The 22,923-nt window shown below is 36.6% G+C and overlaps 1 protein-coding gene across 2 annotated transcripts in view; it reads right to left on the reverse strand.

Annotated features, from left to right (window-relative positions):
* Positions 1 to 2,183: 2,183 nt before the first annotated feature.
* Positions 2,184 to 22,923, reverse strand: part of PCGF5 (polycomb group ring finger 5) — a 35,755-nt gene continuing 15,015 nt past the window's right edge. The window contains exons 2-10 of one of the 2 annotated variants that reach the window (XM_063307419.1): positions 20,674 to 20,979; positions 19,734 to 19,830; positions 17,518 to 17,573; positions 17,351 to 17,410; positions 16,727 to 16,875; positions 15,912 to 16,010; positions 14,614 to 14,703; positions 10,658 to 10,717; positions 2,184 to 8,138 (exon numbers count right to left, since the gene is read on the reverse strand). In XM_063307419.1, coding sequence (XP_063163489.1) covers positions 8,091 to 8,138; positions 10,658 to 10,717; positions 14,614 to 14,703; positions 15,912 to 16,010; positions 16,727 to 16,875; positions 17,351 to 17,410; positions 17,518 to 17,573; positions 19,734 to 19,830; positions 20,674 to 20,785 — 771 coding nt within the window. In that variant the 5' untranslated portion in view covers positions 20,786 to 20,979 and the 3' untranslated portion in view covers positions 2,184 to 8,090. The remainder of the gene's footprint in view (positions 8,139 to 10,657; positions 10,718 to 14,613; positions 14,704 to 15,911; positions 16,011 to 16,726; positions 16,876 to 17,350; positions 17,411 to 17,517; positions 17,574 to 19,733; positions 19,831 to 20,673; positions 20,980 to 22,923) is intronic. The other variant, XM_063307420.1, reaches the window with a different exon arrangement.

The following is a 22,923-nucleotide window of genomic DNA, read 5'->3' on the forward strand; positions in this document are numbered from 1 at the left end:
ATAGTCTGGGAGGCAGTGGTGGGAAAATGAAGAGGCTCAGGATAGCCCCGCCCTAGAGCCTCCCAGGTTATTTCCCCTTAGGTTAGGTACAGTAGCTTTAGTCTGGCAAGATTCTGTCTCTACGGTGTGAGCAAATAAAGAACTGGAGTTTGGTTGGATTGATTCTTCATTGTTCTTGGGCTGGGCCTGTCGTGGTATTAGCAATGAATGCAGTTTGAAGCACAGCATGTTTAAAATCAGTGTATAATGAATGTAATATAATTAATAGCAGACTTGTGAATGGCCAGTCAACTGATCACCCATGCGAAGTATGAGTTACCTACATACCTCTTAAACAGAAAGACCAGCAAAACGCTTTGCCACAAATTACTAACATATATGTAAGCAGCCTAATATGATATTTGCATGGGCCCAGCTATCTTCTGTGGATTAGGTTTCATGTCTGCATATCATGTTTCATGCAACCATGAAACCTAATCCACAGAAGATAGCTGGGCCCATGCAAATATCATATTAGGCTGCTTACATATATGTTAGTAATTTGTGGCAAGGCATTTTGCTAATCAGTCTTTCTGCTTCAGTAACGTTCAGTATGTTTCAGTAAAAAAGAGCCAGTTTGGTCTAGTGGTTAAGGTGCTGGGCTAGAAACCAGGAGCCTGAGAGTTCTAGTCCCGCCTTAGGCATGAAAGCTGGCTGGGTGACCTTGGGCCAGTCACTCTCTCTCAACCCAACTCAGTGCAATGTAGACTAGCCTCCTTGTGGTGCACCCCGGGCAATGTGACTTGTCACAGCTAAATAGTCTACACGTCTGGCTGCTGGACCTCACAAGGGTTTCCCAACAAGAAAAAGCAGCACGAACACCGAACTGCTATGCCATATGATTAAAAAAAAAAAGTTTCAGTAACCTTTCTAGAATATGCCTGTTTCTGTGCATTTCACCAATACACCAGTAAAGTGCATAGACAAATTCAAATTGAAAATAGTAATAGAATAAAAAGTCCACTGTTTCTTCCTAGGGCTTGACATATTTTAAAAATGATTTGGAAGAAGTGCTTTGGATTTCACTGAAATACATCACTTATTGGCTAGCTACTCATTAAAACAACTTTTTTTAAAGGTTTCTACACAAGCCTGAAAAGGGTGTGTATGTGTGCACGCGCACGCACTTGTATGAACCCTGAAGCACTTCTCAAAGTATGCAATGTCTTCTCTTCTTAGACTGTATGAAGGTTAGCTACTGTCCTAAAAATATTCTTAATCCTATAATTGAGGAACGCAGTCTCACTCAGATTAAACGATTGGAAGTCAAGTCAAGACCAGAAGACCTTCAACATCAAATTCATTGGCACCATATGAAAATTAGGTATTCCAAGAAACTAAAAAGGTGGTCTCTTCATGTCAAGCTTGACTCCCGGTGACTTCATGGACAGATCCATGCAGTTTTCTTGACGATAAAATGGAAGGGGTTGGCCACCTGCCTTCTTTTGGTCTTTGGAAAATACTGGATCAGAACTATAACCAATCTCCAATGTTAAAATATTTGAGAGAAAGCATTGAGTGAAGATGGATCTTCTTCTGCTGAAGTATATGAAGCTGTATAATCAGCCCAGAATTAGCCACTTGTGAATTGCAATTGAAAACCTGTGTTTTCCTAGTTTCCTATTAACATCTTGCAGGTGTACAAGCTGAGCTCCCTCTACACAAAAACAAACTTTTGTGCCATGTTGTACTTTTTCCTAGTTCACTGTACTTTTTAGCAAGTCTTCTTGCCAAAGAGCTAGTATTTTTCCTGAACCAACTGATAAAAGCATCTTCTTTTAGGACCAAATATCAGTTGACTTCAGAGTCTGATAATTTCCAACTCCAAAGACAATGGTCCTGGCCTTTATTTTTTCCATTGGTTTCTATCCTGCTCTTCTTAATTCCTTCTCTTACCACCATGCTCACCAGATTTGGCCTTAGTTATGCCTGTTCTAGGTCCTTCTTCTGCACTTGCACTGCTACTATTTTTCATTTCAAAATCTGACAGCCCTTTTAGAATCTAGACACTGAACATATCCATTGCTGCAATTGTTTGGGATTGCAGCTATCATAATGAACTTGTTATACCACGATGACAAAAACAGAAATTATAAGACACCACCAAGCTAATAAAGAAGATGAAAACACAGCACCAATGTATATTCTGCCTTCAGGTGAATTTAATGAGAAAGTCTTGTGGCATGCTCAACACATATTTCAGTTAAGTCCATATATAAAATGCATTTAGCTCAGTTGTAACTATTTAGCCATGAACAGAATGAATTTGTCCTGAACACAAAGCAAAAACATTTCTAGGTAATTCCCTAAGCAGCAACATTTTTTCCAAAACAAAACATAGGTGAAAGATTGAATATTTACAAGTGCCTTTCTTTTACAAAAATACATATATTCTTAATAAGTAGGAGAGACCACGTCATTAATAATGACCTTTTTTCACTTCAATTTGAATATTGATATTCTAAACTTTACAACCACAAAAAGGTTTCTTACGGTATTACTAATTTTGACAAAAAACTTAAAATATTTCAAACTTAAAAAAAAAGAGATAGCAATGGAATATTACGCATTAAGGTGTACATACTGCAAGTTTTCATAGGGATAATATCCAATTAGAAATACGTACAAAAGAATTACTACTTGTATCATACTTTGTCATTTCTTGGAACTTACAAAGACAGTTCAGTCAGTCCTATGCATGTTTTCTCAGGAAGTAGCCCCAAAAAGCTATATATGTTTTATTCCCAGGTAAATGACTTAGGAATACAGTCAGAGTGGCTCTTTTCAAGCAATTATCTAGAATATGTTTTTTAAAAGAATTGCATCGTATTTCACTTTTTAAATGGCTGATTTTTAACAACTGAGAGGGCCTACAGATGCTTTATGGTTCTCAATTCTAGAAAAGTATCTATTAGATACTTTCAGAAACAAATATTCAAGATCTGAGTTCTTGAAGGTTTTCCATTAAAATAAGAGCTACTTTGAAAAAAAAATGTATCACCCAACATTGCCTTACCTGTAAATCTGTAGGACAGATGTTACTGAAACCAGCTTTAAGCTAAAAATACAGTATTTGCAAAGTGAATGCTAATATTTTGTCACATATGTTAAATACATTATCATGAAACCATAATTATTTTGAAAGTGTAACATTAATTTGGTCAGTTTTGTGCTTTGTAGAGTAAGAGTGTATTGGATATTTGGTTCAGTGGTCAAATAAATTACAGCCAACAGTACTAAAAACAGATATCTAAAATCTGCACTTCCTGTGTGTGGAGGAATTACCCAGAAGTACTCTGAAAAATCACTTCTTTGCATTTTGTATTTGTTCCTTTCTAGCTAGCCAGAAAACACCACTGAGAAACAGAGGGTGACTTATAAGCAAACTTCTCCAACCTGGTGTTGTCCAGATATCTATGGGCTATAACTCCCAGAATTTCCAACCAGCATGCTTTGCAGTTCAGGAAGATTCTAATAGATCATTTACTTTCAATTCATATAAATACTTTAATATAAATATAAGTTATTTTTATAAAGTTAAGCCTTAAAAAAACAGATTAGCAAGATCAGTTCTAAGGAAACTCAAATTTCTTCAGCAACAATTCAGGAAGTAAAATAAATGCGACCCAAAATGAATGAATGAGTGAACAAACATTGAAGAAAGCAACTTTTGGTCATTTTTGAAAAGATCAGTAGACATTTTTCAATTTTTTTCTGTCTTTTATATTACTACAATCTCCTTATCACACATACAAAATCAGTGGATCCCACTGTGTATTAGTCTGCTGTAGGAACTCAAAAATAGTCAGAAGGTAAGTCTTGCTGTACAGCTTTCATAGTACTTTCCATGTAAATAATGGTAAGCATCAGCTTATCTTGGAGAATTGAATATTTTAGTACTCTATAGATTTCCTTAATTTTTAAAAAATAATTGCATTGTGCAAGAATTTGAGATGGACTTCTATTAAAAATGGCAGATCACTTGTCACAAAGGTAAACTGAAAATGTGTTACAGCTAGCTAAAATGTCATTCACAGAAGAAAAAAACCAGTATCACCTCTGTGTTTGTGCAGACAGGTAAATCTAAATTGTAACATTTAAATAAAGATATTTGCTTCAATATAGCAAGCACAGTCTCTTCCAAAGTACAGCATATTAAAATGCTTTAATGCTTTCTATCAACTCAGTACTGCCTTCACATACTGTGGGGAGCTAGCTGTACTTCTAGGCTGAACTCATCTTTTAGCTGAAGATGCCAATTATTTTGTGACCTTTCTGCCTAAAAAGATGTAGCCTCCCCCTGAACTATGGTACTTCCTAGCAGCAGTCTTCATAATGAGTCCCAGTGACACCTAAACATGAACCACCATGACATCACTGCACAAATCATGTGATTATGTAATTTGTGTCAGTTGCTTCATGACATCTGATGCAAGTAGGTAAAGTCAGCTCATTGGCATGATAATGTCATGACACACAAGTCATTATTTGACACCCCCTTGCCCCTCTGCAGATTCCTGTATTTCAGAGAACAGGACATGTTTTGGTATAAGCCTGAGCACACAGGCCAGGTCCACAAGCAGTGATCTACAATGAATAGGATACTGATGACAAGGAAACCTGCTCCCTCACTAAATTTTGTTTTATTGCTTTCAATGGATAATTCTATTTCCTTTGTGTTGCTTGTGGAAAATTATGTTTTTTTTAAGTCTCTCTTCATGGTTTACAAGGAAATGTTCAGATTCTGTATCAACATATTAACATGTTGTGAAGTTTGACAAAAAGCATCTACAGTGTAGAGGTACAGTTCACCTGTATCAGAAATGTAAATTTGTAGGCCACAAGGAGGTTACATGTGCAAGAAACATTTTAAGGCTTTTACTTTCACAGCTGATAAGTCTATCTTGGACCTTTTTTCCCAACTTGATTGGAAAATCTCTCTTACTAAGCAAGGTTAAAACAAGTTACAAAAATGAAATAAGCTGGTTCTGAAATCTGGAAATTCACTGAATTGTTATTGAAAGTCTTTATACTCAGACCCAAAGTATTTGTTTTTATGTGGTCCTTTTGGTATAGAAAAAGGCAAAATCCCTGCTAAGTACAAGGCAGCTCTACAATACATCATAAAATATTTTGGAGGATTCAGACAAAATGCTTCAGTCATAAGAAATATGAGATTGAAAATGTAATTTAGATCAGTTGGAATTAACCTATGGAATATTTCATTTCTTCTAATGAGACAAGATAAAGCAATAGCTACTCATTCTGCACAGGAATCCTGAAACAGAAATTGCACACACTTCATTTGTAAAATCAAGACTGTTTTTACACTTGCCTGGATGTTTAGTTTTAACAATGCTCAGCTTGACAGAATGCTGACATGAGAAAAAGACCAGATACTCCGTATTAGTATTGGGACAGACAAGTCTCAGTGCTAATGAGTTAGCCGTGTATGCTCAGCAGTACTGGAAGATCTTTCAATTAATTGCAACGATACCAGAAAAACTCATGAAGTCATTATGTAGGACTGATCTGTACTGATAGATGTCTTAAGAGCAAGCAGATTTAGATTTACCCAGAAGCCCTGAAAATATGGAGTATGCATCTATTTCCTAGGGTTTTTGATAAAGTAAAAAGTAATGCCCTGTGTATTCCATGGGAAGGTGCACAAATTACACACATACCTCTTGGATCATAGCCATTTATCCCAGGAGACAGGGGAATTGCAGCTTTGGGGATTATCCAGAATTATGGAAGGAGACTCACAAATCACCCATATATCCTTTCCCCATTGCTTCAAGGGAATATTCAAAGCCACTCTTTAGACACTGAATGCATTAAGAAATCTGTTCTCATTATATACATGTTAAAATAAAACAGCTCTACGTAATCAGGTCCCCAGCTAGATGAGACTTGTTTGGTGCTATGGCATGACTGATTTATTGGATAAATCATAACTGGGTGGGTTCATATGTCATCTAAGCCATCAATCATGGTTTACAAACCACATGGGTTGGGTTCACAGCATATGCTAAGCCAAAGCCAAACAATCTATATGATGACAAAACACAGTGGGTAAACCCTATCAGAATTATGTAAAATCCTGACTAAGATTCACAGAACAAGTTCCATGAGCCCAAAGTTTTGTTATATTTAAAAGGTGGCTTCAAACGCAGTGTATCAGCTGCTTTGAAGGGAATGGCAAAAATGGTTTTTCGTATGCCATGGGGCACATTCAATTATTTGAAAGGAAAAAAAAAATTCCCCTAGGCATGAGCTGAAGCTGGCATTTGGATCCAAGCTATTGCATCAAACAAAAGAAGTCTGCACAAATGATACTTCTTTAATGGGCTGACAACATTTAACAGATGATTTAACATTTAACTGAGAAATCTCTCCAACCACTGTTATTTGTCTAAAAGTGCTGGCCCCAAGTACAACAAGCATTGCACAGTATTTTGTTCTACAGCTGGTTACTCTGGACCAGAACTCTAGGACCAAATCTGTTAGTCCAGGATTTGATCTGGTCCAAACAGCACAATGGGCCTCTAGAAATAATGACCTATGCTCTTACTTATTAGACCCCTGTATTACAAGGAAGGCATACAGTATTCGGTCTTAGTTTCCTAAACTCAATAGTTTTCTAGAGTGAATTACTTTACTTATGGTGTGTAATTTACTATATAAAGAACGGTGTTTATTAAAAATTGTACAAATCATTAAACTTGACTGTTACCTTGGGTTATAACTGCAAAAAAGTAATGGAAGACAAGAAAAAAAGTATACAATACACTGTGATTTCTGTAGTAATATCCATAACACAACATTATTGAACAAGAAAGAATTCACGTGCAATACCTAAGGCAACCATTAACATTTTTGAACACTATTGTTATGAAAAAAAACCCAAACACCCTGAACAGCCAGTAGTTTTGGTCAGATAGCTTTGTTAACCATTTAAATCTAGTTCAGTTTCAGACTTGACAACCAATTCCATAACAACAGTGAGATTCCTGGTAAACCTAGACTGTTCCTGTGATGCTATTAAACTGGCTCATTTTATAATGTACTGATATATGTTCAAAGAATACGAAGCATGTGTCAGTCCAGTGACTGTAATCCAACACATTTAAGATCACCAATTTCAACCCACAACTTTCTTGTACTGTTAGCAAATTTCAAAGGGAAGGCAACAACAATTTAAAAATATAGCCCACACTTTTGAAAATAAAGTTTCCATGACAGTTCCTGTTTTTCCTTTTTAGTTAAATCATAATAAAATTTGAAATATCCCTTATTTTAAAAATTCTTATTTTACCTGCTGCACATGTACCGATGTGCTATTTCTCCATATCAAAACTTTAAATAAGTCTTGCATACTACTGAAAGGAGATCACATGATACTATATCATTCAAGTTCAACTCAGTCTGGATGTTTTCAACTTCTTTGATACAAAATCTAATTGTTCAGATACTGCTAAATGATCACTGCATACTAATGAGTGAACTACGTCAGGATCTATGAGAAGTTGAACAAGAAAAAGTAGTGATAAAATAACCACTTTTCTGAAACATGTATTATATACAAAATGTTTAAAGGTATAGTTTTGACCTTTTATACAGTACTTTTAGACAACTTTTTTTCAGTAAAACAGTACATGTGAAAAAACAAGAATACCACAAGTGAAACAGGAGACAGCTATTTTTTTCTAAGGTAATCAGTGTTATGGAACCAGTGAAGTTTTCTATCAGGCAAAGCAAATATTCAAGAGATTCAGATTCTTGACTATACATTTAATGATTTGGCTATAATTTACAGTCTTGGATGCCGCAAATATATTATGAATGTTTCAGTTGCAGAATGGCACTTGATTTACTCTTAACAATAAGGACGAAGTAGTAGATCAACTGAAGAAAAGTCCGTATTTGCAGGTTGAAATTCGAGTGGTTCCCCCCTCCCCCCAATCCAGGCACATCCATTCATTGTGCAATCTGTCGATGGGTAAACAACATAGTGCAGGTTTAATCTCAGTGGGATCTGGCCCTTTGGTCTAACTGAAGTCAATTCTGGGTCGATACTGGAGTACCATGGGATAAGACTAAAACCACAATGAAAACAGAACAGAAACAATGACAGCAGGTAGACATAAATAAACAAGCAGTATAATGATTTATAATGATTCGACAGAATTTAGTTAGTGAGTCCTTCTTCATCAATGAATACATGTTAAACAAAAATAAAACAAAGATAAGAACTGAGTAAGTTAAACTCTCATGTCCACCTGGCTCATCAATGAACCAATCAATATTCTCAAAATGAGAAATAAATTGGCTATGTTCTGAACAATCTGAAGTCATTAGCACTTTTCTTTTCTAAGCAATTCCTATTTATCTACAGAAGGATTGCTTTGAAAGGCTAAATAAGGCAAATCACCACCTATAAGGGATGTTGGGGGGGGGGGAGGGTTGTCCCCAACCCAGGTGTTTTCAGTCATTTTAATTCCCCCTACAGGTATCAACAGAGAGATGTACTTTAGTACTGTCATTAAATATAAACAACATAGCCATTTTTAAAATTAAACAAAGGAATAAACACAAGGTTGCCAAGAAGTGGTACCCAGGACTGCAGGAAACTACTGCTGCTAGTTGTTGTGATGGCCCTCACTATGCTGCACACTGATGTTAGCTTTGTACCCCACTGCATAAGAAACAAGGAATCTTCACCGGCTGTTCTGACTGGGCCTAATCTTCATTTAAGAATGCTCTCTTTAAGATGTCCAAGCAGTTCATAATTCATAATCACCTGGTATAAACTGTGGTGATGCAAACATGTACGATCATGATACAAACCCCAGCCTTTCATACTTGCATCTGAGCATTGGATACAAGCATGAAATACACATTTCATTGTTTTACCTTCCCTGGCAGACGCCACTGCCACAGCTGCAAATAGGCCACATCCCAGAAAGCAAAAGAAACTTAGAAATGCCTTAGAAGATTAGTTCCTGTACAGTATTTGTTAGATCATGTGCTGTGGGCTGAGCTTTTTGATCCTTATATCAGGTGTGTGCAACCTGCTGCTGAATTCCAGTTCTCATCATCTCCAGCCATCACTGGCAATGGTGAGGGATGATGAGAAATGTTCTTTAACAATATTTGCATGTTGTTCATACCTCCCTTATGAGAATCTCCCAATCCTCACAATATAGCTTGCAGATACAGGGACGTGTCAAACCAGTAATATGCATTTTCCCCAACGCAACTGTCCATTTGCATGAACGATGGCTATACTTCCTGCACCTCACTGCGAAGGACTCTTACTATTTTCTCTATTAGGTATGTGACATGACTAGTTTAGATGGCAATGTGTAATAGACCTCAGTCAAACAAATTGATTCTAAGGCTGGATGTAACACTACATTTTAAAGTCCCACCATAAAGAGATCATAATGCTTTTTAAATCTTTCCCATGGATAGGGTGACTCACTATATCTGCCTGGCTATACAAAAATGGGGAGCTGAGTAAAATGGGGCTCTTTGAAGGAAGGGCAGGATAAAATTGAAGTATATAATGAATGCTTAAGATTGGAAGCCCATTATGACAATGGTATTACCCTCTGGCATTGTCGATTAACTCCCCGTCTTTGAAAGTATGGCTACTATACAAACCATAATATTTTAGCATTATGATTCTAATATTTCATAAAAATCACTTTAAAAACTTAAGCTGCCAATCCTATGAAGCCCCAAATTATGAAACCAAATATTGATATAACCCAATAATTAAACTAAGATACTGTAGCCATAATGGTTACCAATTTTGTTATACTCATTTCCTAAAATATGTACAGTACAATTCATGAGTCTTAATGTCCCATGCTTTTAGACATGAAATAATTTCAGAGATTATCCTATGGCTGCATTATGATGTCATGATTACATATGCTGAGTTACATAGATTATTGCTAAAGTTAGCAAAGCTTCAAAGAAGGCAATACATGCTAACATTATGGTTGATTAGTTTACAAAAATAAGATTGTCAACTTGCAATTAACCATACATTTTTTTTACCTGTTTTAATATTCATGCACACAGTATCCTATCACGCCTTACTATAAGTGCTACAATTCAGCAGCAGCACAGGGCATCTGACTTAAATCAATGTAATATCATAACATTCTTATATTTTATTTCAAACTGATTTATGAACTTGGTTTATATAATTATGGGGCCTGTTTAGAACCTAGAGCAGTGTTTCTCAACCTTGGTAACTTGAAGATGTGTGGACTTCAACTCCCAGAATTCCCCAGCCAGCCACACTGGCTGGGGAATTCTGGGAATTGAAGTCCACACATCTTCAAGTTGCCAAGGTTGAGAAACAGTGGCCTAGAGCATGCTAGACAGGATATAAATTAATAAATAAAGCTTGCCCCATGTGATTTTTTAAATCTAGGCAGACATTGAAACAAAAACCCAAGGTGTTCAATCTTCATAATTAAATTTAGCCTAGAACTTGGTCCAGCAGAAAACGAAAGATATATCCAGCTCCCATCTGATCTGAATGTCAAAGGATGTTGTCTTAATGACTACAATGTGTACAGTCGGGAGTGCCTCTTACCTGATAAAAAGAGCCATCCTGTGAGCAGACTTGTGATGATGAGCAGTTCTGACACCGAAACTGCGAAGGAGATGATTTTCTGATCAGATAAGAGGCATCCACAACTGAACATTGATAATCGGTCATTTAAAAATAGTTTCATATTCAAGAATGTAATTAATTGACCCTTAAGAGATGAGCTATATGGCTATCAGAATTTTTTTAAAAAAAATCTATAGCTTTAATTGGCTCAGTTTCTACATACATGAAAATGGAAAAGGTAGTGAGGGACCAATAGGAGAGAATATCTGTAGCTCAGGTTGAACTGTGGAGTCCTTGGTGCTCTCTGAGCTTGGTTGTTTGCTTGCAGACGTCTTGTTGCCCGACTAGGCAACATCTTCAGTATGAGAATGGAGTAGGGTTGTCCTAACAGCCAGGAGCCACGCTGAGACAAGGAATAGGTCTCTAGTGTTTATTACTGCTACATTAGACAGAAAATCCTAACAAACTGAAGAAGCGTGGGAAAAACCCAGACAGATAAACCCCAAAAGTCAAGGCGGGTCTGATCTGTGTCTCTTCGAATGGCTGCTTAACTCCTCAGTACTATGCATGCGTTTTCCCCCCTGGATAGGGGCCTCCTCCTGCTCACCATCAGTACTCATGACAAGGGTTTGCAAACCCCACTCCCTTCTAGCACTGAAGATGTTACCTAGTCAGGCAACAAAACGTCTGCAAGCAAACAACCAAGTTCAGAGAGCACCAAGGACTCCACTGGTAGCAAGGTGTTAAGGCTATGGACTGGATACAAAATATTCTACTACATAAGTCAAAAAGGCATTTACTTTCATAACTTTTTCTCCCCTGCCAATTCCTCCCTACCCAATGTGCAGCTTTCTTGCTCTCTTAATACCAGCTACAAAAAAATATTATCTTCTAGATCAGGGTTTCTCAACCAGGGTTCCATGGAATCCTAGGGTTCTGTGAGAGGTCACTAGGAGTTCCCTGGGAGATCATGATTTATTTAAAAAATTATTTCAAATTTGGGCAACGTCACATTAAAGAAGTTTCATTCTTTATTTTTAGTCTGTTAATGCATATATACAGGCCTACGCACGAAACGAATATAATAATTTTGTAACTTCTGGCCTGTACTTGAGCCTGAAAATGCAGGGGTTTCCTGAGGCCTGAAAAATATTTCAAGGGTCAAAATGTTGAGAAAGGCCGTTCTATATATATTTGGGGATGGGTGGGAGGGTGGATATTGGGAATTTCCCCTATTTGAATTAAAGTATCCCTGACATATATGAATGCAGCAATACGTCTTAAAAAAAACATCATAACAGTGATGGATCAAAGGCAGACAGAAAGGGGTTAGCAATAAGATTTGCAAAAAAATTTGAATCTCTATATTGCCAAGAATTTTGCAGACAGAAACTATAGAAACAAATTCAATTAAAATTAATATTAATTATACCAACTGTGAATTCAATAAAAGAATAGGTCTCATAAAAATGGAAATAGTCTATTTCTCACCAATTTATAACAGTTGTTAAAATGCAGACTTATGCAACTTTTAGAGAGAGAGATTTTTTAAATGGCTTTCAGTAACAACATTTGAAGTTCCAAAGACCATTCCTATTCCATGTTAATTAACTGGAATTATTATTTTATAGACTGTGCAACTTCCGTAGTTTTATAAGATTCATTAAATATTGAAAGACATGGACAAAATGTAAAGAGTTATTAACCACACAAAAATGTACTAAAGACATTTAAACTATAGGTTTAACTACTGGAGAAAATAGGTTAGCAGGGGTAGAAATATGTAACTGTCCTACATACATACTTAACTACAGAACTACTCTCATGAAACACTAGCAGACCAGACAATAAATACTCTGTACCTGAGTGTGTTATCTTTCTACTCATATTTGTTTTGACACCTATATTTGTTCAGCATAGTCATAATACTCTTTTAAGATGAAATATGACTTTCAGCAAGCTGATAAATTGCTTTTTGTACCCCAAAGTTCATCACAATCTTGTTTTTTAATTTTTTCAATTTATCTGGGTCATTTGCCAAAATAACAGGTGGTGTTTCTTCATAGTACATGCAGAAGTGCTATCTAGAATTCATATTTTTGAAACTGTACATTTGTAAATTACATGCTCTTGGATGCTATCTAGATAACTAGCTTTTTGGAAAAATAAATGTTCTTTAGTAGAGCTAATGCCAACCATCTCTTATTCAGATTGTTTTGAGCTTGAAACAGGCCATTACAACCTCACCGTGAGTTTTCCTATACTGTTCTGCCCTTTCCCGTTCTTATCTTGAGATGACCCCATTTCAAGCTTGAAATGGCAGCTTTCCTGTCAAAATTGAGGTTTTAAGAACACTTCCAGTCTGGTTGGAACAGCCTCTGTGGAATTTGAAGTAGTTGCTTCTATCCTTTAGCATATCTCCCCCTCCAATTTTCCCAGTTCTTGTCTCTGTTAACAGCTCAGTATCAAAAAGTTTTTATTGCCATCTTGTCATTCAAAGACACATCATTCCTAGGCTTCAAGCTTTTCTTGTTTCTGCACAACAGGATTTCATTTTCACCTTTTTCAGCAAGAAGTAACAATTACAATATGATATTGATGGCTTCTTGAATCATGCTGCATGTCTATACAGGCATGATGGTTTGAATTAACCTTCGCATATTATACCATGATGGCATAGCAGTTTAGGAGCTGTGCACTTTAGCTATTGGGAACCAGCAGTTCGTATCAGAATATTTAACATTTTCCACTGGACTTGGAGGAACTAGAAATGGATTAAACTAAAAGCTAACAAAATTACACTATTGGTCAGCTAGACTGGCATTGCCTATTCTATCAAGTCTCAAGCTGAGTTGCTCTATCACTTGCTCTCTGACCTTTAACTGGAGATGTGCGCTCTGTCACTACGGTAGATGCTACGTCCCTTCCCCTAAGTCCTTTTACATTTATACAAACTTTCTAAGAATATTATATACTTTTCACACCTATTTAAGGTCAAGATTTTCCTGAATTCAAATAACAGAGACATGACAAATCCTAAGCACTGACTGGCCTACAATATTTAAGATCTCCTAGTTTGGTGGAATAGCTGCCCCATTTCCTACCTAACTTTAGTTATGTATCAGCCAGCTTCCCTTTATGCAATTAGGCCAAGTTATCTGACTGGAAGATTTCCTCTTTCTTCATAATTCTCACCACCCTAGGAAAATGCTGGCTATTACTGACCCTACTGATGGCACTTCTTCTAACTACCTGAACTGTTGCCCGCTGATAACAGGAGGAACAGTTACCCATCAAAGTCTTGAAGGGCAAAAAAATAAAAAAAAATAGCCAAATGCACTTTGTGCTTGTTGGTGGTCTGTTTCTGGTTATCGCTCATATTCCTGTTCAGCTTCCCTTTTTCCTGGAATCCCTGGATAACTCACTGAACCAGCCTAGATCAATGCATGAGATGCCGTTGAATCAAGGCCTTAAGTAAGTTTTTATGACCTCAGTATATCTACTATACTATTTTATTTATTTTTTGCACACCTTATTACCTATTGTCTTTTTAGCATTCCTTCAATGAATTCTGTCAGTGGATTCATGACTGATAAGGATTTATTTCACTTACAAGCGATAATTCCTTTGACCTGGCCAGACTGCTTAGAAAGGCTTTCCTGGTTTAAATAGCTGTGCTTAAGGTAGAGGAGGTAGGGGAGGTAACCCCATCCCTTACCTCAAAACAGTTAAATAGCAGTTTATCTCCTTCTTTAAACCCCATGCCACTGTCCTGCTTCACAGGAAGTCAGGGGACAAATACAAGAAGGAGATCATCATTTGTTACAAGATATACTTGTTTAACTGCAAACACTTTAAAAATGGCAGGAAGCCCTTTGATTAATCAATATATAAATATCTAAGCTAAAAGCAATAAAAAGTGTTATTTCATTTACATTTTCGCCTCGTAGTCTCCATCTTGTCATGTAGATGAATTCCATAGTATGATCCTTCCCCATGATTTCCCCATTGCATAGTACATCCAGCTTTAAAAGAAAATAGAGTTATTTGTAGTATAACCTTAAGTATTATAAAAACATTCTTGCAGTTCTGTTCATCTTTCCTACAACAGAATTATTAACATATAAGAGGAGAAAAAGACCAGGAGCCTACCACAGCATGATTGTTCTTGTGCAAGACAGTTATTTAATGAACAAGCAAAATGCAAACAAAATGACTTTTTAGCTACTTACATATATTTTAATTATTATTCCGAAACAGAAACCATATCTCCCATCTAAAGAAGCTGCTTAAAATAAAGGATTTAGAACATAGCTTGGAATATGTAATGGAGGAACATCCATTACAGCTGTTAAATACACTTGCATTTTTTAAAACCATATTCACTTTGGGATACATTTGGCCTTCATACTAAATTATTAGAGGTTTTTAAAAGCATAGAAGAGTTATACACTTGTATTTTTTATAGCAAGATAAATATGCAAATTAAGAAATTATCTTATGCTGTTTTATATGCAGTATATCTTCTGCTTGAGGGAAGGAGAAAAACTGAAATCTTATTTGGCATAAGAATATATGAAACTGCTTCTATATTATTTTAGCCGTCCAGTTCAGCATGGTCTACTCTGGCAATAATTCTCCAGGGGTTCAAGCATGCCATTTCATACCACCTGCAACTTGATTTTTTAAACTTTTTCTTTTCAAGGACAGAATCTAAGGCCATTAGCACACAAAGTATATACTCTAGTAAATTGTTATCCAAATAACTACAATCATAAATACTGATATATACAGCATAAGAAAATTGCTTTATACATTTAATTGCTTTAAAAAATCTACATCTAATTTCAGGATTACTTATGCCTTATAGTCTAATTTTTTAGTCTATTTGGATTGTAATATACTACACAATTTTTCAGATGAAAGCTATTTTTATTGTATACAATTTTCCCCAAATAGTCAAGTCTTTCTCTTTCTTGGTGATTGTCCACCTTCAGTATAATAAAGATTTTAATTTGGATTATGACATTTAAATTTCAGTTGAATGCCAATTTGTGTTGGAATAAGTCTCATGAACATGTACTGACTTTCAAGTAAACAGGAAAAAGATTGCTAATGACATTCCATATTTGTCATGCAAGGAAAAAAGGTTTAGATAGCTAAAGGTATGACAGTTTAAATTCACTTAGTCAAAGGACAGAGTCTACAACTTTGGGGTGATTGCACATCATACCTCATAAGAACTTGGAAGCTTTAATTTTAAACTTAGAAATTTCTTGATAGTTCCTACAGTCACTCGTGTAGAACACCGGATGAATTTCTTCATCAACCCCTAAAGAAAGAGAGACAAAAAACTCTAAACTTAGACATTAAAATCTGAATTGGCTAGATCCCAAATTCTGCCAATGTAAACTGACAACCTACCAGTCCTAGAACATATATAGGATATTATCTTCTGCTGACATGCAACATTGATTTTATTCAGATTAAATTTACTGAATGTTTTCAATGACCGCTTTGATATATTATTTATTATTTTACTTCGAATGAATACTATTTATGATATTTGTGATATGACAAGATATAAATCCCACCAATCTCTTAAGCAACAAAGAAAAATCAGATGGGAGCAAGATGCTGAATTCTTCCTCTGTTAGCCACAGATGTTTTTCTTCTAATCCAGAGGCAAGGAATTTGAGGCCCTGCAGATATTATTGTACTATAACTCTCAACAGCACCAACTACAATGGCTGAGAATCAGTTTCTTTACCTTTAATTAAATTCAGAACTTTAAAATGAACTCACTTAGACAGTGGAATGAAGACTCAGGTATAGGAATGGGAGAAAAAACTAAGAAATTAGTCCAGATTTCCTTTAATTATAGAAAATGAACATTCATGTAACAAACCTAACTTGTTTATAGCACACCTATTTACTCTGCACCGTTCTACTAATTCATGCTGTATAGAGAGTTCAAAACTCTATATAAACATAGAGTTATATATATATAGGCTATACAAATTGAATGAATGAATGAATAAAACTCACTTTTACTACATTATCACCAGACTGTCCATTGTTACGTAAACAATCTAGACAAATAGCAATCTGTGGGTCACTCCTGTGATAGTCTTTATCTTCTTGATTTTCCTCTCCATTTTCACCATCTTTAGGGTTTTCAGAATTTGGATTTTCTTCTGAAATGAAAAAAGTGCATGGATGGCAATGTAGAAAGTAACAAGCTAAGACTGCAATCTAGGTCATGTTTTATTGAAACCAATGTTATGTCTCTTATTGAAGCAGTGCCAGGAGAATTCCATTTTGTTTGGAGCAGCTCTTTTCTATTCCTCTTGCTGTACAATATCTACAAGAAACTTCTCTGAGAGGGAATTTGGGAAAAGGTGTTATCAATATGCAGAGAAATTCTACTTCTGCTTTTCAATCTTAGGTGAGGCAGAAAATGTTCTGAAGAAGTAATGGAGTTTATGATGTCTAATAATCTAAAGTTTAACCTATATAAAATAGAGGCATTGATGGTGGATGGCTTGTTCCTTCGGTAAGATATACATGTCTGCGTTTATTAACAAATGCAAGTGAAAAATAAGACTGCAGTTTCTGACATTTTAATGAGTTGGAAGTTAAAATGTTGCATTGTGAAATAAATGTAAATACCTTCTCCATTTTCTATAGGTTTGTTTTTCTTCCAGAATTCAGCCTCACGGTGCAATTCCTCTAGTTATCAGTAACAAAAAACAAATGTGTATCTCAAATTAATAATGCTGGAATAACAATAGGATTAGAAAAATAAATAATCTTGTTAAGAGAAGGAAAAAACATACGTTCTCGAAGTCCTGGAACCAGCTTAAATATAATTTCTTCTAAAGTATTATCCAGCCTTGAAAGGAAAAGAAAAAAAAATCAAGAATTCAAAATACTTAGTATGTATTTATTCATATGTTAACAGACATTGCAGGCATAGATTATAGAACTTCATAGGAAAATGATAACAGAAATATTCTAAATCTTTTTTTCAATTTCTTCTCAAGCAAATGTTCTGAAAGTGATTACAAACTCCATGACTGTATTCTGTGGGGAAGAAATGTACTCCATAAGATAGCAATATTTGTAATTTGACTTTTGATCCCACATAACTAATGGGGCTTTATTGTTTGTTCTGTAATTTTGAATGGCAACAATCCTGTAATTAATTCTGAGTACTTGCCCTTTTGAGGACCATGAGATTGATCTGTGAGATGTTCTTTTGGCTAAAAAGTAGAATTGGAAAGAACTCAAGTATTCTTCTGAAGAGGAGAAGCAATCTATCAACACATAGACACATGCACAAACACCCCATCCACAAACCTGTCCTGTCATCTTACTAGGTTAGAACCAATAGACTTGCTTTAAGATATTGCCAGAATCCCAAGACCATGAAGTTGCTTGAACCACCATTCATTATAATGACACTAAATTGTATCCACAGTTGGATAATAAGATAGCAATTATACTTAGAGATTTTGAGAAGATATTCATATAGTTGACTATATGGTGATTTTTCATAGATAGCCATGCGTAGCACAAGCCATTATTTTTCCCAGGCAGAGAGAAAGTAGCAATAATAGTAGCACATGAATATATAAACAAAGGAAAAGGTCAGTGGGAGTGATGCGTATAACTGCAAAACCAAGTATTTAATTTTATGTGTACTTCTTCCGTTTTTATTTCTTGTATTTTCTGTATAAAATTACACACACACAGACACACACACACACCATTCTTTATATCTTAGACTAGCATAGTTCTTCAGCAAGAGAACATTCATTTGTGCTTTTGGAAATCCAAAATATCTCAAAGGATGTAACTCTTGGTCTAATTAAAAATCAGCTACAGTTAATTACTACTGAAAACAATACAAGTTAAATGCATGAGCTGTGTTGCCAACTGCTTTTTTTATTTACTTTGTGCTTCCCTTGCATTGTATTTGCTATTTTGGGAGATTAAAAGTAATTGCTTTTTAAAAAACGAATATCACTTTTTTTCTTCTTTAACCCTCTCTCTTCAACCAAGGAAAAAGCACAGAGCAACAGCCACTACCATGTTACAGTAGTTTCCCATCATTCTACATCACCATCTTCTCTCTTCCTAGACACTTCATTCTCTTCCATAATGAGCATAAAGTTTAGAACCTTCATATTGGTTGTCCGTGATGCTTCCTACCACTAAGTTTTGTTTAATTAAAAAAAGATTATATGGCTTGTTGCAGGTGCTGTAGTCCTGTCAGCCAACCATACTGCTGGGGAACACTGCGGTATGAGTGTGTGTCAGTCAGTTGTTCAGCAGGCTGTTGGAGAATGCAGGAAGATGGTTGGTTTCCTGCTGCTAATGACATCTGGAAAGCAAGCGATCTGAAGCATGCTTGCTGGAAGGAAAGGGAAAACCCTTTATAAAAAGCAGTATATTTATGTGCTTATGGACTGGTGCACAGCAATGTTTAAGCTTATAAAAAGAAAATAAGCCATCAAAACACTAGAGATGTGAAATTTATACTATGGAAGTGTTTTTCTAAAATAATGCATGTCAAAGCAGCATCAGAGTTGGGTAAGAAGAGAAGATGAAAATGTTGGGTATGTATCATATTATGGAACTGTATATTGCTGTAGTTGCAAAGTAAATGAGTAAAAACATTTATGTGATATAAAGGAAGGATTTTTTTCCAGTAAAATTGAAAATTGGCTCGTGATAGTTAAACCTGGAAAAATAATGATTTGTGACATGAAACTGAGTAAATTGAAATGAGGCAGATTCTCATGTTGTATTTCAAAGTAGTTTAAAATGTATCTTGTAAACTTTAATTACAATTGATTTTAACAAGATTCAATGACTAACATTTTGTTAAGGTGACAAAGAACTATTTAAAATTCTATTATTCTCAATTATCTAAAATTTCAGTAACTTGGAATTCCAGCTCTAGATGTATGTATTTTTCTTACACCACCTCATTACATTGTTGGTAAACTGTTTTCCTTTAAAGTATTTTTATTAAATATCCCCTTACCGTAACATTTCTAATGGATTGGTCTCATGTACTTGATTGCCACATCTGGGACAATCATTGCTGTCTTCAAAATGTTGCACAATACAACTCTTGCAAACTGCAAAATCAGACAAGATGGGTCAATGCTAACGGCAAACTGCTTAATTTTTAAAGCAAATCTAATGACTCAAGATCTATTAGAAATATATCCCAGTTTTCTTCATGTACAAAGACATGATATTTAACAGCACAAATAACTGAGCTCTTATTTTGCCTTTTTTTTTGGAAATTTATCAGCAGCAACATAGCGAAATCTGACAAACAAGTGCCATGTTGCTCCCAAACAAAAAAGAAAAGGAAAAGTCAACTCTTCCAATGAAGTTTAAAAATATTGAAGATTGTCAAATCATGTTATGAAAGCTACAAAACATAATGCCTGATTTAGCACTGTACAATTCATGTGATTATGTCTGCTTTTTATAGAGTTAAATATTTTATCTCTTGCTTTCAGCTAACAATATCCTTGAAGGAGAAGGAGGCTCTCTGAACAGCAGTATGTGCTTTAGTGGCTGTTGTAACATAGGATGCGGGAGATACATTTTTTTCTAAATATTTGCAAATATACCTTCTTCATTTATTTGTCTCACATTCCACGTTCCCCTGAAAGTACTCTGATTCCTAGAGCATGTGGATCCAGGCACACATTCTATGTATCTTGCCGTCTTATGGTCCTACTATTAAAACGCCCTTCATGGTTTCCAACTTCTTACAATTAAGCAATAATTCAAACATATTCTGTACATGATACACAAAGTGTACTGAAATATGTTCTAGTAAATATTAAACATAATGATTCCTAAACCACATGCCTTAATCTCACAACTGCCAATGCATTAATTAATTAATTAATGAGCATTAATTGCAGCAGGGGACAAGGGATGCCTTCCAAATCCCTACTTACAAGTATGGAGGCACTCGGTGACGGTAGTTGGCTTGATCAAATACCCTTTACAGATACAGCAGGTGATATACGGGTTGAAATCTTTCACAAAGTGCTTCCTCTGAGTAGCCATTCGTGGCACAAGCAGACAGAATAAAATGATCGGACTCAAGGCGTGGATTTGGAAGGCAAAAGGATCAGGATCACAGGAGCTGAGGGGCTGCTGGCTGCAGCCAGACTTCTCCCAGCATCGGAGCAGGATCCGGATTCTCAAGGGATGACAATGCCAAACCCCACTTTCTTTTTAGAGTTAGACATCTTTGAGCCCTGAAACAAACAAGCCAAGGAAAAAAATAAATTCCAGGAAACAGGAGTCGCACAACAGAGAGGAACAGGTTATGCTTTCCTCCCCTCCCTAACCTTTTCCTGCTCATTAAAACAGGAAGAAAGTTGCCTGCAAGAGTTTGTAGGGAAAGGTGGAGGAGGAACCGGGGAAGAATGCCGAGGCAAGCCCAACTTGTAGTTGAGGCAAGCCCAGGCAAGCCCACCTTATAGTCCTGCTGACCTCTTTTTACCCCAGACTGCTGAAAACAACAGCGGCAAAAGGAGAGGAGTTTGCAAGATATCTGGGGGTGGGGGTGGGGATTGTCCGTTGCCTTCTTGAGCCATCCACGGGCAGTCCATCACCTGGGGAAGCCTGCATCTTCCAAGGCCACTTATGGTCCAAGACCCCAACTCTGCGCCAGGGGTGATGCAACCTCCTATTCCCGGGCTCCTACCTGGCGGTGATCACCAGCAGGGGAGGAAGAGGACACCCACCCTCCAACCCAGAGCCTCCTTTGGTGGACAGGCAAGAGGGGCAGCCCCCCAAACCAAGCCTCATTGGAACAGACCCATTCCCATCCCCTTAATCCCAGGGTTTCTTTTCAACTCCATTCACCAGTCCTGAATGTACATGACAGTGATGAGATTGTGCAGAGCGTGCAGACTCTGACTGCCAGAGGTTGAATTTCAGCTGCCATCATTTCTCATCCCTGGCAATGCCAGCTGCAACCAATGGGAGTTAGTATAATGCATAGGAAGGCCACCTGATTGGGGATTGTGGGTCCATAAAGTACAGGGTTCTTGGAAACTTGGCATAGCAATGTGTTGGCAGAGGGAAAAGTCAACATATCCCAGTTGGTATGGCTACTTGCTTTACAGTTTAGTTAAAAATGCAACTCAAAACATAGATAAGATTTTAGATACATAGACATCAGGCATACTAAAACCAGCTTTTTGTATAATTAATTTGATTTTCATTATGCTGTCATTAGGATGGGCCACAATGATAAATATGGCTACATCAGAAGAGCAGGAGCTGAATTATAGCAGCTCACAATGGACTCAAGACAACAAAATTGCCTGTTGCACCTTAACTAAAACGATCATGTTAGCAATAGCCTTAAAATGCATTCCATTGCAATCCAGACACACAAGCCATTGCACAATGACTTTTACTCAGTCCTGGCCTCTTTGCTTCAAATTGCCTCTTTCTGCCAAAAAAGAGATCCATTATCTGCAAAAGGGATGTGAACAATCCCATTTCTTATTCTCACAGTGCCAGTAAAGGACCTTCCTTATCCGGAAAGCTACAAGAAAGCTAAGGAAACTTGGAGACAGAAAAAGGGTCAAAAGAGATGAGAGGCAAGGGACAGTTAGAGTAAAAAGTGGGTAGCAAAGGACAGAGGGTGCATACAGGAAGGGAGATTGGTAGCCCTTGGGAAAAACTAAGCAGTCACTCCCTAAGCCCAGAATGTTTTGGATGCACCTGCTTAAAGAGAACTATTTATATGTTCTCTCATTGAGCAAATCAACCCAGAGTTCTCACTTGAGGCACAGATGACTAGGCTTAAATTATCCTACTTTGAACACATTATGCGAAGACCCAGCCCTCTGAAGACACTAACACTGGGAAGGGTGAAAGAAAGAGAAGAAGAGGATGATCAGCAGCAAGGTGGATGGACTCCATTACAGTGGCAATGAGTACACCTTTGGGAGAGTTGAAAGAACAGGTTGGGGACAGATCATCATGGAGAAGATCTATCCATGTCAGCCTTTCTCGACCTTCTGACCCTGCACATTCAAGCTCAAATATAGGCCAGAAGTTACAAAATTATTATATTCATTTCATGTATAGGCCCCTTTTCGGGAGAGAGGGGCGGTGATAGAAATTTGAAATAAATAAATTTATATATGGATCCATGGAGCCCTGGTTGAGGAACCCTGCTC

Source organism: Candoia aspera, chromosome 6 (genome assembly GCF_035149785.1).
Source record: "Candoia aspera isolate rCanAsp1 chromosome 6, rCanAsp1.hap2, whole genome shotgun sequence".
NCBI lineage: Eukaryota > Metazoa > Chordata > Lepidosauria > Squamata > Boidae > Candoia > Candoia aspera.